General features: G+C 44.1%; 1 protein-coding gene across 5 annotated transcripts in view; it reads right to left on the bottom strand.

The window, feature by feature from the left end:
• Positions 1–18750, bottom strand: part of LOC141112680 (uncharacterized) — a 170866-nt gene that overhangs the window by 127262 nt on the left and 24854 nt on the right. For 4 of the 5 annotated variants that reach the window (XM_073605677.1, XM_073605680.1, XM_073605676.1 and 1 more), the window contains exons 9-14: positions 16574–16651; positions 8250–8400; positions 3874–4023; positions 3631–3703; positions 2851–3032; positions 409–616 (exon numbers count right to left, since the gene is read on the bottom strand). In XM_073605677.1, coding sequence (XP_073461778.1) covers positions 409–616; positions 2851–3032; positions 3631–3703; positions 3874–4023; positions 8250–8400; positions 16574–16651 — 842 coding nt within the window. The remainder of the gene's footprint in view (positions 1–408; positions 617–2850; positions 3033–3630; positions 3704–3873; positions 4024–8249; positions 8401–16573; positions 16652–18750) is intronic. The other variant, XM_073605678.1, reaches the window with a different exon arrangement.

Genomic DNA, 18750 nt, shown 5'->3' with positions numbered 1-18750 from the left:
ACAAAAAAAAAATTGGGCTAACTTTAGGGTTTTTTATGTTTTCTTTTAATTCATGAAAGTGTTTTTTTTTCCAAAAAAAATAGCATTTGAAAAACCACTACGAAAACATTGTGTGACATAAAAAATTGCAACACCCACCATTTTATTCTATAGGGCCTCTGCTAAAAAACAAAACAAAAATATATATAAATAAATATATATATATATATATATATATATATATATATATATATATATATATATTTATATATATAAAATGTCTGTGGGTACTAGTTTTCTAGCAAAAAAAGTAGATTTTTACATGTCGGAGCGAAGTGTCAAAATTGGCCCGGGTGGCAAGTGGTTAAGACAGTTGGTGTCCCTGGGCAGCATCTGGCCAATCAACTCCTCTTCCCCCGGTGTACTTACATGGGAGGCTGTTCAGTGGCCTCTTTCACCCCATTCCAGCTTTCTGGGGGTCCTGATGCTGCAAAACGTAGCGGTCCCACTGGAGGCTTAGCGAAAGGGACCCCATAGAAGGCATGAACCTGTCTGTCCGTTTCTTTGACCGTCACCATTTTGCCGAGCAGTTTTCCGTACCGTGTACCCACCAGAGGTCTTCCATCCTCGCCTCCTGCTATCAAAGCAAAGACACAATTCACTGAGTGATATCACTGTGCAAGGAAGGGAGCAGGAAAATGGCCAGAGGGAAAATTCTCAGATTTACGCATTGCAAGGAGAAGAACGTCGTCTGATTGAAGAAGCAGCACATGAATTCCCAATATTGAGTCCTCAGTTTGCTACTTTCCATTATCATCACTAAATAATGGCTAAGAGATTGGGAGACAAGGCCAGTGGCTGTTGCATGATGGGAGCAGAGTTCTTTTTTCCTGGTTTAGACCTGTGACATGCTGACACGGCAGATGAATAAAACCTTTGTAACTTTTGCACACGTACCTGGTGGTTGGAGGAGGACTTGAATGTTACAAATAGGATTTTTGTTTTTCTACACACAGAGCAGATATCCTCTGCACAGATCTCACCAAATGCTTCAGAGGTCTGCAGTGCCATAAACCCACATTTATAGATCTGTAGATAGGAGATGTGCATACAGGGGCCAGAAAAATAGAAACTCACTACCAGGGCAACATCTGGCTCCAGTGAGGACTGACAAGCATGTGAAGAGATTGCAGAATGTGTTGAGGATTGTACACATTGGCGGTGTATGGGGGACAGTGAGGACTGTGGAGTGTTTCTAATGATGTTGAGTCGCGGTCGGTCAGATCCCTCTCACCCAGTATCCCCGACCTCTCACATACCCCATGGCTGCTACAAAACTGTCTCAGAGAACCTGACACACACTATGCAGGTCAGTTTGCAGCTCACCAGGACTATTATATATAAGCAATACAAAGGAGTCCCCAGTACAATTTCAAGCCGAAGCAGTCAGTGTGCCCCTCTGTACATAGTGGCAGTCAGTGTGTTGAACAATGACATTCCCCTCTTCCATAAAAGTCTGCACAGGACTGTCAGCCCAGGTACGAGGAGATACTGGAGGTGTGAAGATGCAATACTGTATACACAGGAACAGCATATGGAATGAAGAGCGCCCTCAGCAGGCGCAGAGCTGTACTGCAACTATAAACTATGCTCTGTCAATGGGGCTGAGTGTCCACTAACTTCAGAAGGGGCTCATAGGTTGCAGAACACAAAATCGTGTGACTTCATTTGTGAGACCTAAGTTCCCCGGCCATCCCTGCACAGCTCTGTACACCTCCTGTGTCCATTATGAGGGGTTGCCACCATTCCTGAGCCAAGTTTCCTGGTCTGTACACCTACTGTGCCCATTATGAGGGGTTCCCACCATCCCTGTGCTGACTTTCTGGGTCTGTACACCTGCTGTGCTCATTATGAGGGGTTTCCACCATCCCTGTGCTGACTTTCTGGGTCTGTACACCTACTGTGTCCATTATGAGGGGTTCCCACCATCCCTGTGCTAAGTTCCCGGGTCTGTCCACCTACTGTGTCCCTTATGAGGGGTTCCCACCATCCCTGGGCCAAGTTCCTGGGTCTGTACACCTGCTGCGCCCATTATGAAAAAAAAGAAAACAAGGGCGCACCAACCTTGTGCATTATCCTTGGATATGTTTTATTAGAAATAAAATAAGATAAAAAACTACTCACAAAACGTAGAGAAGAAAACTCGTGATACAAATAGTCTCCAGACAATAGCAATAGGTCAAAGTGACAACAGACTCCAGAGGGTAACAGAGGAGATTACAGGTGCCACTGCCAACTGACGCGTTTTGAAGGATTACCGTCTTCCTCAGGCCCCCGAAATGCGTCTGTCAGCAGTGGCCCCTGTAATCTCCTCTGTTACCATCTGGAGTCTGTTGTCACTTTGACCAATTTCTATTGTCTGGAGACTATTTGTATCACGAGTTTTCTTCTCTACACTTGTGAGTAGTTTCTTATCTTATTTTATTTCTAATAAAATATATCCAAGGATAATGCACAAGGTTGGTGCGCCCTTGTTTTCTTTTTTTTTCCTTTTTGACTGCTAGGATACCCCTATCCCTGAGGGCAGCAAAGCCTGAGGCATTATCCATTACGAAATCTTGTCCATCTGGTAACTCACTTGTGCGCAGGAGTATTTGTTTTCTGTTTTGTGCCCATTATGAGGCTGTGGTGGGGGTGGAGCTGAGAACACTATTACAGAATCTCCAAGAGAGATAAGAAATACAAACCAGCTCGTCTCCACCCACAAATGAAGTATTAGCCTTTAGTCACATTGGACTTTACTCATCTTGCAAATGCTTTAGAATGGTGATTTGCTTATATACTGTATGATCCAAGGGTTCTAAAGCTCACCATGCTCCGCTGCCTCCTGTGCCATCTTCTGGATTTTCTCCGGGAGAATTTTGTTCCAAAATTCATATTTTGTGTCTTTCAGTCTCTGAGCGGCTTTCTGTTTTGGGTGAACATCAATCTGCAGATAACCTTCATCCTGGTCATACCGTGGCCACTCAGCCAGACCGGGTCCATTCGGGTCACTAAGATACGGATGATGAACAGAAGCTATAATCAGTATATAAGGAAGAGGAAAACTCTGCACCAGAGGAGCTTACACTCTAAAATCCACACAACAGTCACACACTATTATTAGTATAAATGTATATATTTCTGACACACAGTATATTGTAGTGCTGTACAGAAAACACTGAGCCAGTCATATCAGTCTCTGTAGCAGAAGAGCTTACACTCTAGTAGTACAGACTGGCAGATGTCCCAATGGCATTTGTGGATTATGGGAGGAAACATTATCACAGCAGGCAAGGAATACATACACTATATGGATAATATTAGAAAAGGAAACAAAGACCCCAACATTGCAAACCAAGATTGTTAACCACCAAGGCACTGTGAAGGGCTCTCTCCCCCAGCTACTGAGTGTGCACAACATTATGAAACAGAACTGCGTATTTCTTTACATGGTCATAAATAAGCCTTCACCATTATAATCATTTATGACTGGATATTCACATTCTTGTATAAGCCCAACCATGACTGGTTCTCTTTAATTCTGGACCAATGAGGTCAGGGCCTACATTGGCATCTCCAATACTGCAGCCCCAATTATTGGAGTCTTACCCAGTCCGAGCAAAGTTGGCCCAGTATTTCATCATGTTCTTACTGAGAACCTTTTCCTCTTCCTCTGTCAGGCCTGGTGGAGAGAAGAGAAAAGTGACAAAATTTGGAAGCTTCTACAGACAACAAGATACAACAAAGTGATAACTGGATATCAGATGGTTCATAGATGACCAATCGCTAAATCAGCCTAGAATTCTGTGGGGTGAAAGGTGGAAGGGGCAGTTCCCGGAAAGTGCTATTTACCTGAAAAGAGAGTATCGTCAGGGAGGAAGGGTCCTCCAATCACAAAGAAAAGCTCATCGCCATGGTCGGCCTTCACATAATCTGGCTTAATATCTTTAAAGAGAGATGGACGACGGCGTAACTCGTAGAAGTAGACGGGATATCCAGAATCTGTGAGAAGAAGATGGTTTATGGTCCTGATACCGTATGTGAAATTAGGGTGTAGACCCCTTTCCTGTGAACATCAAATTCAAGCAGCAGTTGTGTATGTAACAATGTTTCTTTTCGTCAGTGTTGTCACATGAAAAGCTATAATAAAATATTTACAAATATGCACAAAGCAAGGTCCCTAAAGACATGGATAAAATTTGGAGTAGAGGAACTTGATTGGCCTGCACAGAGTCCTGACCTCAACCCAATATAACACCTTTGGGATGAATTAGAGCGGAGACTGCGAGCCAGGCCTTCTCCTCCAACATCAGTGTCTGATCTCACAAATGCGCTTCTGGAAGAATGGTCAAACATTCCCATAGACACACTCCTAAACCTTGTGGACAGCCTTCCCAGAAGAATTGAAGCTGTTATAGCTGCAAAGGATGGGCCAACTCAATATTGAACCCTATGGACTAAGACTGGGATGCCATTAAACTTCATGTACTTATAAAGGCAGGCGTCCCAATAGTTTTGGTAATATAATGTATATATTTGACAAAGCAGTGCAGCTGCACCTTTCAGTGTAAATAACACTGTCCACAATTAACAAAAATAATAAAATAGAGGACGCCATGATGGCGAAACATGTCAAACTACGTCAATCATTTCCAGGAACGTAGGGACGTCAATTCTGGTTCCCGGGCATGCCAACTCCAGGGATGGAATGGTGGTGCTTTTAAATGACAGACTATTGGTACCGAGGTACTGGTCACTGTATATGGTTTATATCGTGTTAAATTTGGATTTTATACAATTTATTCACTTCGAACAAATAAATACTGCACTATGAGAATATGTATCTCTTTTGGGACTGAATAACGGCAAGTTGGTGAAGGACCATTAAAATGGAAGGCAACCTGGGACCAAGACATTAGAGGGAACAGCTATCTATTCAGAAAGAGTTGTATGACCTTCTGTTATAAACGTCACATATTTGTGGCAAATGCATATGTGTGGAGCACATTTTTGAGCCCAAAAAAAGTGGAAGGACATATCACTGGAATTATTTCACTTGAAGTTAATCTGTATGGCAAATATCTATAGGAGGGGGGTTCCACCATTCCTGCTAAGTTTCATTATTTATATCTTATTTTCAGTGTGATGTGTATTATATGTTACATATCACAGAGATCGGTATTGTGGTAATATTGAAGTTTATTGAGATTTCCATACATTGGAGGGTTCCACCATAATTGTTAAGTTATTGATCAGTAAATTAGCGCTGCACTTTTTTTTTTTTTTTTGCGGTGTGGGAACACATAACAATGCTTAGCGGCAGGCCTTTTACTGATACTTTATTTTACCTCCCGTAGTTTATTGTAAATAGTAGTGTGGTGATAACCTAATATACTAAAGATTGGCATGTGGCATTAATAAACATCAACAGATTTCAGTTGTGCCCCACCAGACCGACACCCCCCCCCCCCCCCCCATGGACAATGTGCCTGGCTGCTGAGTTTATCTCCCCATCCCTGCACTGATGGGCACTGACAGGCAGCACTGATGGGCACTGACGGGTGGCACTGACTGGGGGAGAGGGGGAGTTTCGCATTGAACAGATCATGAGGCTTGTAAGAGCCGCTCAGAGTGTGAAACTGTCAAGTAATGTAACTGCATGCAGGGAGAGAGAGGAGCTGTCACAACTCAGCCGTGATGTCGGGGGTGGGCGGGACCGAACAGCTATTTAAACACCAGCCAATGGTTGGGCTGCTTAAGAAAGAGGGGCAAATCCACATAGACCTAGCGGCCCGCCCAGACCCAATCCCATTGGTTGTTTGATAGCCATTTTGTCCCGCCCATCCCCAACATTACGGCTGAATTTTGACAGCTCCTCTCTCTCCCTGCATGCAGTTACATTAGCTGACAGTTTCACACTGAGCGGATCTTACAAGCCTCAGGATCTGCTCAATGTGATACTGTCTCACAGGCAGGGGGGCGCTACTCACTGCTTGGATGCAGCATTTCACAGAAGCCCAGGCAGATCTCAGGACACTAACACTGGGTGATTAGGGTGTGCCCAGGCACACTCGGTAAACCCTGTGCGCATGCCTATGTCTGGGAGTTTCGTCTAATGCCCTGTACACACGGTCGGACATTGATCGGACATTCTGACAACAAAATCCATGGATTTTTTCCGACGGATGTTGGCTCAAACTTGTCTTGCATACACACGGTCGCACAAAGTTGTCGGAAAATCCAATTGTTCTGAACGCGGTGACGTAACGTACGTCGGGACTACAAACGGGGCAGTAGCTAATAGCTTTCGTCTCTTAATTTATTCTGAGCATGGGTGGCTTTGTATACACATTATGGGAATTTCCGACAACAGATTTTGTTGTCGGAAAATTTTATAGCAAGCTCTCAAACTTTGTGTGTCGGAAATTCCTATGGAAAATGTTTGATGGAGCCTACACACGGTCGGAATTTCCGACAACAAGGTCCTATCGCACATTTTCCATCGGAAAAGCCGACCGTGTGTACGGGGCATAAGTGTTTCAGGGGATGTGGTCAGGAAGGGATGGCTTACCATATATGGTGGCAATGTCCCCAAAGTAAGGTGGTTTTGGATCAGAGTTTACAATTTTATTTTCACTCTTTCTCAAATGAATCTGACCAAGTCCCAGTTACTAGGATGTAAAGTAGAGGAGGCATTGAAAAAAAAACTGAGACGACTCCTTACTTTTATATTTGTTTCTGCTAAAATGACTATAGCCAGAAATTGGAAGTTGGCTACCATGCCACTTGGCTAGTCTAAACACAAACTTTCCTGGCTTGTGATAAATGAACGGTTAACAGCAACCCTACAGGATAAATTGAGGGTGAAGTCTTAGAGGAGCAGAGCACACAACGAGGAATACCCAATCTGATTGCAAGATCCACACACTGTGCCTGTCTGTACACACCAGAACAAGACAAATGGATGGATTGAGCAGGCAACACTGTTGTAGTCCATATAACAATTTATAAGCATGCTACGACTGAGGCTCTCACCGAAACGGGTCAGCTTTTCCGTTTTATTGTCACTCCTTTGTAACCAGTCATCAATAAATTGTTATACGGACTACAGTGTCTCCGGCTCAATCCATCCATTTGATAAATTGAAGGTGTTTAAAAAGATACGGGGTCTGTGGATTAGATATTTAACTAATGATCCCCGGACCATACCTGATTAGGGTCCCTTATGGTGGATGCGGACCAGAGTGCGGAGCCCTTTCCCCTTTTTTTTTCTCGTCATCCTTTTTCTTACTTTTCTTTTTCTTGCCTCTGATTGAGGGATTCGGACTGCGTAATTCCGCGGTTTTGGGAGATAGAGCACCCTTCTCTACATGGTGGAGAGGATTGGCACTTACTAATGTGGAGGGTGTACTCTGAACCCCATCAAATCACATTTTTTCCATGAAATAGTAAGACATACTGAGACTTCTATGTTTTACTGCCTCTTTGCAAACTATAAAACTAGACTGAAGTTTATTGAGGATCTATTTTATTTATCTCAGATGTGTGTGAAGGACAGTTGTGTCAGAGGGAAGAGCCTTTGCCATCGCGAGGATTGCTGTAATATGTCTTTCACTTTTTGTGTATTTACAATGCATACATTTTTGTCTTTATTCTATATACAGTAATACCTCGGATTGCAAAAAATTCGGTTTATGAGCGTTTCCCAATACGAGCTATTATTTAAAAAAAATCCTGAATTATTTTTTAAAAATCCTGAATCCTGAGCGTCGTCTCGCAAGACAAGCAGGATTCAAGCCTCTGGGGTGTGCAGTACCGCATTTGGTCAGAGGTGCGGGGTAGCCGGTGACACTCAGAGCCGCTCAGAAACACTGTTCCCGAGTATCTCTGAGTGTCTCTGAGTGCATCCGAGCGGTCTCCGAGTGTCTCTGGTGCCCCCCCACCTCTAGCCACATGAAGTACTGCATACAATAGCAGTCAATGTGGAACAAATTGTCTGAGTTTCCATTGACTCCTATGAGAAAACTCCCTTTGATATACGAGTGCTTTGTATTACAAGCATTCTTCTGGAACGAATTATGCTCGTAATCCAAGGTACCACGGTATAATCCATTTTGTGGATATTGCGTATTGTTCAAAGTCAATGCTAGAATCTCTTTATCTTTTATTAGTGAAAATCTTTAATAAAAAAATATTGAAACAGAAGATTATGACTGCCCTGGACTCACCTCTGTGATATTTTGCTGTTTTTAGGGCCGGCATTACAAATACGAAGTCTCCACACAGGTCCAGGAAGCGGTTGCGGATCTCAGCGGGATCCGTCTCATCTCCCAAATATTCCTCAACCAGCAGCGGGATGACAGCAGCGCCTAATGATCTCTGCAATGACGGAGATACGATGTTCATTGCCAACAGTAAGACTGGTATGCATACAACCAATTGAGACAAAACAAATTTCAGTCTATTAGCAGTTTCAGTTTATTTTTAGCCATAAATCTGGCAGAAATCAATCAGAACCCAGTAAGATGATCTGATTGGCTAAAAGGTTATCTCTGATTGTCTGCTCTGGTTTACTGAGCTTTCACCTTGTCCCTGCTCTTCCCTGCCGGTCCTCTCTCACTATCAGCTTACAGGCTGCAAGAACTGGATATAAGATGACTATCCAGCCTAACTAACCAGGGACCAGTCACGTCAAAGTGTCATGAGGCATACTGTATGAGTCCTCATGGAGTCACTATGTTTTTGCGGTCAGTCTGCAGTGAACATGAAGCCATTTTTTTTAGCTCACTTATCTCTTCAATAATCAATCATTTTTAAATTTGCCTAATAATTACGTGAAATAAATATTTACATTGAATCAAAAGACACCAGCTGTAAGTCAGATCAGGCTTACAGTGGGAGTGGCTGCTCTCCTAGTTAATTGTTGAATAAGGAAGCATCTCAGACGGCCTTGCAGATTGGTGACAGCTCAGGGTGGGCGTCACAGGTGTGTGATGTCACAAGTAGTCTGAGAGCAGCCTGGAGGCAGGACAGTGGCATAATGTCTGCAGAAGTGCAGGACCTAATGAGTTGCGTCACCTATCACAAGAGTAACGTCATATGCGTTCAGAGCAGCCAGGAGGCGGGGCAGTGGCACAATGTCTGCAGACGTGCAATATCAGATAAGTATTGTCACCCATCAGCAGTGTGTGATGTCATGAGTAGTCCGAGAGCAGCCAGGAGACGGGGCAGTGGCACAATGTCTGCAAGCGTGCAGGATCTGATGAGTGTCATCAACTATCACAAGACTGTGATGTCATAAGTGATCAGAGATCAGCCAGGAGGCATGGCAGTAGCACAAAGAATAAGAAGGGTGATGACACTCATTAGATCCTGCCCTTCAAATGACAATGTTATATATACAGTATCTCACAAAAGTGAGTACACCCCTCACATTTTTGTGAATATTTTATTATATCATTTCATGTGACAACACTGAAGAAATTACACTTTGCTACAATGTAAAGTAGTGAGTGTACAGCTTGTATAACAGTGTAAATTTGCTGTCCCCTCAAAATAACTCAACACACAGCCATTAATGTCTAAACCGCTGGCAACAAAAATGAGTATACCCCTAAGTGAAAATGTCCAAATTGGGCCCAATTAGCCATTTTCCCTCCCCGGTGTCATGTGACTCGTTAGTGTTACAAGGTCTCAGGTGTGAATGGGGAGCAGGTGTGTTAAATTTGGTGTTATCGCTCTCACTCTCTCATACTGGTCACTGGAAGGGCAACATGGCACCTCATGGCAAAGAACTCTCTGAGGATCTGAAAAAAAGGATTGTTGCTCTACATAAAGATGGCCTAGGCTATAAGAAGATTGCCAAGACCCTGAAACTGAGCTGCAGCACGGTGGCCAAGACCATACAGCGGTTTAACAGGACAGGTTCCACTCAGAACAGGCCTTGCCATGGTCGACCAAAAAAGTAGGGTGCACGTGCTCAACATCATATCCAGAGGTTGTCTTTGGGAAATAGACGTATGGGAGCTGCCAGCATTGCTACAGCATTGCCATCCCCTTATAAATCATCCTACCCTCGGCCCCAGACCTCTCGGGGTTTTCACAAGGACCCTCAAAACAAAAAAAGAGGTCCAGAAACAAGAGAGGGTCCAGAGGAGGGAGGAGGATCCAGAGACGAAAAAAGGAAACGAGTTTAGCTTGCCAGGGGGTTTTCAACCTGAGCGATACTATTCTCACCCAGGAAGAGAAAACCATTTTAAATAAGGGTCTCAAGTTTGCCCCCCCATACAAGCTCAATAAGTTCGATACATTTATAGACATTCAAAAGTTTATCAGGAAAATTAACACCTAGAGGTATATCATTTCAAATCCCTCTAGAAATGTAGCCAGGGCAGCAACATCCGGTACAGTTCATTCGGGTCTATCCAACCCTTCCCTTTTCAGTCCCCCAACACAGCTCCCACCAGCTTTAAAACTGTTTAAAGAGTTGGTGTTGAAGGACCTAACAAATATTCCATTAAAACGAAGATACTACAATCCCTTACCCCCTACAGGCCTAAAGAGTCTATGCGACAATAAAAATTTGGTTATTCGCACCGCCGACAAAGGCGGAGGCATCGTTTTATTAAATAAATCCGATTACATTAATGAGATGTATCGTATTTTAGGAGATCAAGAGACATATATTGAATTATTCACTAATCCCACACAGCAATATAAAAAAGATTTACAATGTCTAGTTTCCAAGGGTTTTAATTCTTGTATTTTAAATAAAAAAGAGAGATCGTTCTTAGTCCCCCTCGCTCCACGCATACCTGTTATGTATTACCTGCCTAAAGTCCACAAGGACCCCCTACACCCTCCAGGTCGGCCAATAATTAGTGGCATCGACTCAGTCACTTCGAAAATCGGGAGATACATTGATTTTTTCCTCCAGCCATCTGTGTCAAAGATGCCGTCTTACTTAAAAGATACCAGAGATGTCATCAGAAAGCTTTCTGATGTTTCGTACTCTGGTGGCCTCATCATGGCAACTGCGGACGTTACATCCCTGTACACCTGTATCCCACACCGTCAGGGTATAGATGCTGTCAAATATTTTCTCGATAGGGATGTCTCTCTCGCTTCACCCCAGGTGGATTATATCATCGAACTGATTGAGTTCGCAACTCAACACAATTACTTTTGGTTCGATGGTCGATTCTACCGGCAACACAAGGGGGTCGCGATGGGAGCCAAGTTTGCTCCCAGTCTTGCCAATTTATTTATGGCTAAGTGGGAGGAGGATGTCGTCTATGCTATGAGTAATCCACACCTCTTGATGTGGGCTCGGTACATAGACGACATCCTCCTCCTATGGACTGGTAGTGTGGATGATCTGACTGACTTCATTGCGACCCTTAATAATAATAACAGGAATATTGTTCTGTCATTCGAGTCAAGTACTACCTCAGTCCATTTTTTGGACTTGGTTATTGAAAGAAAAGAAAACCAATTTGTATTTAGCACTTACTTCAAATCCACCGATCGGAATGGGTATTTACCTACAGATAGTTGTCATCACGCACCTTGGATCAGATCAATTCCGAAAAGTCAATTCCTGCGATTACGTAGGAATTGTACTGATCTTAACACCTTTAGGATCCAAGCTGCGTTTCTTAAGGATAGGTTCCTAGAGAAGGGGTACAACCCCTCCGATTTGGATAAGGAGATTAATAATGCTAGTTTGATGGACCGTCAGTCATTACTTGAGGATAAACCTCGATATATAAATGAGGACTGTAAATGGTCCTTTCTGACGTCTTTCTCTCTCCAACATAAGCATGTCAAAAAAATTTTCAAACACCATTGGGATGTCCTCAAAACTGACAAGGTTTTGGGCCCATTGTTGCCCGAAACCCCCAAGGTTGTTTTTAGAGGCGTTCCATCTCTTAGAAATAAGCTCGCACCTAACGTTATCAACCCCCCAAGTAAACCTTCCTTTTTTCACAATCTGATCGGTTTTTTTCCTTGCAAGAAATGTTTGGTTTGTCAATTTAACATTAGCGGTAGGAGGGCGAGTCACAGTTTTTCTTCCACTGTGACTGGCCGTTCCTACGAGATCAAGCGATTTTGTACCTGTGCTACCACTGGGGTTGTTTATCTCTTGACTTGCCCGTGTGGTAAACAGTATGTGGGACGTACTATTAGATCTTTTACCACACGGGTATCTGAACATATTAACCTCATCATAGCAGGTAGTACTAAGCACACCGTACCTCGACACTACAGGGAATTTCATGATAGAAATCCTGAGGGTACGCAATTTCTCATCATTGATAAATATGTTGCCCCCTGGCGTGGTGGTTCCACTCTTAGGGGGGTCTCCCGCCTTGAAACTTATTGGATTTATGAATTGGGGTCCCACTTTCCACAAGGAATTAACGTGGAGTGGGACATTAATTCTTTTATTAATCGAGCATAGTTATCTCTCTTTTTTAATACCATCTACTTTTATTCTTTTTCTTTTTCATCATTATTGATATTTTGTACTCACCTACAGTTATTATTTTTTAGATTGACACTTTACATACTAATGTGTATTTATTTATTAATATCTTGTTTTGGTCTTTGGTTTATAAATCATGTATGGGGTGCCCCTCATTGGTGGTGTCACTCCTAATTTTTATTCATTAATTTTTATTCATTAATTTTTATCCATCTATTTTTTCCAATTACGGTTTGCTGTTCTTTATTATTTTAATCAGCCAAGTCATTCTACTTATGTTGTTTATTACTATTTAAATATTATGATATTTATTTTCCCCTCTGCTGACACTGTTTTGTCTTCATGACTTCTTTCCAGGTCTCTTCAACCTATCAGCGCCCTGGCTTTACATTCCAGGAAGCGCTGTGTTGGTTGACATGAAACAGAGGTTTGGTTTCATGAGTGGAGCGCACCGGCGCCGCCTTCACATAGCAGATGACGTCATTGCGCATACGCTGCGGATGACGTCATTGCGCATACGCTGGATCCATTGGTCGGCGCGGGACGGCGCTTCGGCCAATGAGATCTGGTTACATTGAAATTGAGGCTTGGAACGCATTCGGTTCGTTTCCGAACCTTTATACCTAGCGTCCGGCCTTTATCTTATTATTTAAAACTCACTACTCATACTTCCCTATGCTAATGTCATCAGTAAATATATTATTTATTGGTTTATTCTGCACATACAGACAGTTAAATATTACTGCCCTATTTCATCAGGAAGTGACATCATTCGCATCACTTCCTGTATTGTGACACCCCCAGTGGGGGTCATTTTTTGTATAAATAGCGGTGACGTGGGGGGGCTCCACACCCCAGATGAAGGCTTTGTATGCCGAAACATGTCGGGTGGACCCCTTATGATTACCGCAACTGATTGTATATTAGCTGTGTTTGATCTTCTACCATATGAGTGCTTTATTTTTACTATTTTAATAAATTGTTTTTTTAAACGATATTATGCCATGTGAGTTTCTCTTCTCGCATGTTTTATAAAAACATCTACTGGGCCTGTTTGGACCATCTTGGGGACGATCAATATCTTGGTGAGACCCTCCCTCCCCCCCTTCTTTTGGAAGCTGAGGATTATATGACGATTCTTCTCGCCAGACCTGTTGGTCACCACGCTTTCGGAGACTTGTAAGACGTATGTCTTTTCAGGTCATCAGACTCTGGTAAGCCTTTTTTGTTGCTCCGGTGATGGACCTGCCACTTGCTTTGATCCTCCATCCATTTGCGATTTTCTTCATATCCATCCACCAGAAGTGAACTATTCCGTTTATTTAGAAACCCCAGGAGTTTTTTTTTTTTTTTTTTAATTTTTTTGCACTTTTTATACTTATAAACTGTTTGGTGGTGGTTTTCTATCCCACTATTTCATCATCATTATCGTTGCCCTTTTCTTATGAACTAATTTATTTGATTTATCGCACATTATGTTTTTCTAAAAAACATTAACCTGTTTTTGAGCTTTATCTATATATATATATATATATTTTTTGATTCACGCTATTTATTCACCGCAATTTTTATGGTATTTGTATCACTTATTGTTACATTATTGTTTGTGTGTTAAGTTAAAGTTGACACATTATTTATATGTGCACATAGCGCTACACTATATTTATATTAATTGTTACAGATGTTGAAGGGGTGGGGGGTCAGCCTGTCAGTGCTCAGACCATATGCCGGACACTGCATCAAATTGGTCTGCATGGCTGTTGCCCTAGAAGAAAGCCTCTTCTAAAGATGATGCACAAGAAAGCCTGCAAACAGTTTGCTGAAGACAAGCAGACTAAGGCCATGGATTACTGGAACCATGTCCTGTGGTCTGAGACCAAGATAAACTTATTTGGTTGAGATGGTGTCAAGTGTGTGTGGCGGCAACCAGGTGAGGAGTACAAAGACAAGTGTGTCTTGCCTACATTCAAGAATGCTGGTGGGGAGTGTCATGGTCTCGGGCTGCATGAGTGCTGCCGGCACTGGGGAGCTACAGTTCATTGAGGGAACCATGAATGGCAAAATGAACTGCGACATACTGAAGCAGAGCATGATCCCCTCCCTATGGAGATTGGGCCGCAGGGCAGTATTCCAACATGATAACGACCCCAAATACACCTCCAAGACGACCACTGCCTTGCTAAAGCAGCTGACGGTAAAGGTGATGGACTGGCCAAACATGTCTCCAGACCTAAACCCTATTGAGCATCTGTGGGGCATCCTCAAATGGAAGGTGGAGGAGTGCAAGGTCTCTAACATCCACCAGCTCCGTGATGTCGTCATGGAGGAGTGAAAGAGGACTCCAGTGGCAACCTGTGAAGCTCTGGTGAACTTCATGCCCAAGAGGGGTAATGCAGTACTGGAAATAATGGTGGCCACACAAATTATTGATACTTTGGGTCCAATTTGGACATTTTCACTTAGGGGTGTACTCACTTTTGTTGCCAGCAGTTTAGACATTAATGGCTGTGTGTTGAGTTATTTTGAGGGGACAGCAAATTTACACTGTTATACAAGCTGTGCACTCACTACTTTACATTGTAGCAAAGTGTAATTTCTTCAGTGTTGTCACATGAAAAGATAGAATAAAATATTTATTTACTTTTGTGAGATACTGTAATATATATATTTTATATTATATTAATATATATTATTTTGCCATCACAGCGGGTAGTGGTTTTAATAAATAAATACACACACACATATATAAATAAATACACACATATACACACATATTATATATATATATATATATATATATATATATATATATATATATATATATATATATATATATATATATATACACACACCATATTTAATGGCGTATAACACGCACTTTTTTCCCCTTAAAATCAGGGGAAAATCGCGGGTGCGTGTTATACGTTGATCCCCCGCTGAATGTGAGCAGAAGAGCGAGCGCCACCGACATTCATACATAGCCGAGTGTACTCGGCTAGGTTCAGCTAGCTCCGCTCACAGTCACGCCCAGTCCCGCCCTAAGATGGACATAACACAGGGACTGGGCGTGACTGAGCGGAGCTAGCTGAACCTAGCCGAGTACACTCGGCTATGTATGAATGTCGGCGGCGCTCGGCTCCGCCCACAGGGCTATTAGAGGAGCAGAAAGCAGCCGAGAGCCGCCGAGAGACACAGGACCGGCTCTGTGTCTCTCGGCGGCGCCATATTTAAAAACTGCAGTGACACTACAAGGCTGCAGTGTCACTGGGCAAGGCTGCAAATGACACAAGGCTGCAGATGACACAAGGGTGCAAATGACACTACAAGGCTGCAGATGGACACTGATAAGGCTGCATTGATGGGCATTTAAATGTAAATTTTTTTTCCTTAAAATTCCCTCCTAAACTTGGGGTGCGTGTTATACGCCGGTGCGTGTTATACGCTGATAAATATGATTATGATATATATATACATACACAAACACACACACACACACATACATATATGTTCTGCTCAGTGGTGGCCCGTAATGCAGGGCTCTGGGGTGCCGCCCCCTATCCATGAGTCTGGCCCCCTAATCTGGCACCGGACACATGGATTCCAATGCAAGGTTTTTTTATTTTTGAAGCACGTGATTAGAGACTAAGGCTCTAATAGGCTTCAAAAAAGGGTGGGCTTTTGGTACAGAGCACTACGCTCCGAGCCCACCCAGTTGTGTGACAATAACGAATGAATATTCGCTACTGTCACACTGATTCTCCTCCCGGCCCATCAGGAAGCAGGTCTTGAGACCGACAATTGGACTGACCGACCGACCCATGGGGGGGTGGCTGTGATTGCATTGTCTGCCGCCCCCCCCCCCCAAAAAAAAAAAAAACAGCCGCTACTGGTTCTGCTGACTGCCCCTTTAAGTAACATGAGAAAAGGACTTCATTATCAGTAATTAAGCTCTTATTTTAGGGGATTCAAATTTTGCAGCACAGATTTAGAGTGAGACAATAAAACAAACTAAGCAACGATGATTTACACAATGTGCATTGTGGACGCACAGGGAGACAGTCTTACCATGAGGGGGTTGCTTAGTAGTGCAGTGGTTACTGTTTCTCTATCCATTCCTTCCTCCAATCCACTCACATTCATGGCCTGCAGGAGATTACGGGGAAAAAAAAAAAATTTTAAAAATCAATAAGAAGATGATTATAATGAACAATAACTGTGATTGAAGAAGAACTTTTGACTAATATTCCCAGGCTTCATTCTTTGCAGGTTCAGAATATGTGAACCTTTTTTTTAAATAAATTCACCTCCAAAGACCCCTTTCACACTGGAGCGTTTTGCAGGCGCTATAGCGTTAAAAATAGCGCCTGCAAACCGCCCTAAAACAGCTGCTCCATTCACTCCAGTGTGAAAGCCCGAGGGCTTTCACACCGGAGCGGTGCGCTGGCAGGGCATTAGAAAAAGTCCTGCCAGCAGCTTCTCTGGAGCAGTAAAGGAGTGGTGAACTCACCGCTCCTCCACCGCTACTCCCCATTGAAATCAATGGGGCAGCGCTGCGATACCGCCGGTAAAACTCCGCTTTGGCTGCGTTTTGCAGGCGGATTTAACCCCCTTTTCGGCCGCTAGAGGCCGAATAGCGCTGCTAAAACAACGGTAAAGCGGCGCTAAAAATAGCGGCGCTAAAAATAGCGCCACTTTACTGCTGACGTTGGTGGCGGCACAGTGTGAAAGGGGTCTTAGTGATATCACAGTATATAATATGTAATTGTTACACAATTAAAAATGTAGCACCCTCTACCATAGGTAGGTGCTAGAGTGAGGATTTTGTCAGGGAAACTGTCAGTGCATGTAAATTTGGGCAGGCCTATGCTTCAGGCTAGGCCTGTTTGTTTTGATCTGGGGGGCAGGGAGTGGTTAGAGCAGCAGTGGCTGTGACCACCTGTGCTTTAGTTCTGAGGCGCCTCCCCTGCTTCCAGGGAGAATTTTTTCCTGGAAGAGGGACAGGGCCTAAAACAGGAGTGGCAGGCAGCTCATGTGAGGAGCTCTGACCAATCCCCAACTGGATTTGGCAGGGGGCAGGCCTCCCATATAAGCTGAGGTAACAGCCCGCTGGGGAGGAGTCGTCGGCCAGGAGACGTGGAGAATGGAATACTAGGCAGCAGCAGGGGCCCTATCCCCATCTGGGGGGGGGGGGGGCCTAGCGGAGGAGCCCAGGAGAGCTGGGCCCTTTCACACAGGGGGCGTTTAGCAGGCACTATAGCGTTAAAAATAGCGACTGCAAACCGCCCCAAAAGAGCTGCTCCATGCACTCCAGTGTGAAAGCCCTTTCACACTGGAGCGGTGTGCTGGCAGGACGTCAGAAAAAGTCCTGCCAGCAGCTTCTTTGGAGCGGTGAACTCACCGCTCCTCCACCGCTGCTTCCCATTGAAATCAATGGGGCAGCACTGTGATACCACCGGAAAAACGCCGCTCCGATGGCGTTTTGCGGGTGAATTTAACCCCTTCTTTGGCCACTAGAGGGGGGTTAAAACCGCCCCGCTAGCAGCCGAATAGCGGCGCTAAAACGACGGTAAAGCGGCGCTAAAAATAGCACCGCTTTACCGCTGACATCTGGGGCAGCTCGATGGGAAAGGGGTCTTACACGGTCATGGATGAAGTGTTCTGGAACAGAGGGGCTGGAGAAGCTATCGGAACGTATGTCCAGTTAAGGTTCTCCATCATGGACTGGGGCAGGAGAAGGTCGGTGAGTGGGCCATAGTGGATTTCTGGATGAGGCATGCCAGGGGATCTGGGTGTGAGGCCAGAGGAGAGACTGTGGGGAGAGGGTCAAATCGATGTGGCCTGAGGGCACAGGATTTGCAGGCCGGACTAGCTGGAAGCAGTAGTCCACCAATCAACACATGCTACTAAATTACTAGTCCGCCAGGGAGAGGTACTGCAGACCTCTGGCCTAGTAACAGTGCAACCAATTCTACCCAGTAACTGAGACCGTTCAGAGGGGTCTCTTTTGTCATGAGATGATGATGTGACAGGAAGAGTAATGATCTACAGTGGAAGTTTGTGCAGGAGGGTGGAAGTCCTGGGAGCAGGGCCGGACTGGCCTACCGGGATACCGGGATATTTGCATTTATTACCGATGAGGCCGCTTTTGCCTCGGAGCTTGGCTGGCTGCCTGTGTCAGCAATATGAAGAGCAGCGGCGGCCGCCGCACTATGCAATGCCTGTGTCACTGTCTCCTCCTCCGA

The sequence above is a fragment of the Aquarana catesbeiana genome, linkage group LG11, assembly GCF_042186555.1.
Source record: "Aquarana catesbeiana isolate 2022-GZ linkage group LG11, ASM4218655v1, whole genome shotgun sequence".
NCBI lineage: Eukaryota > Metazoa > Chordata > Amphibia > Anura > Ranidae > Aquarana > Aquarana catesbeiana.
The sequence above is the reverse complement of the archived record's forward strand: the minus strand, read 5'-3'. Positions and strand labels throughout refer to the sequence as shown.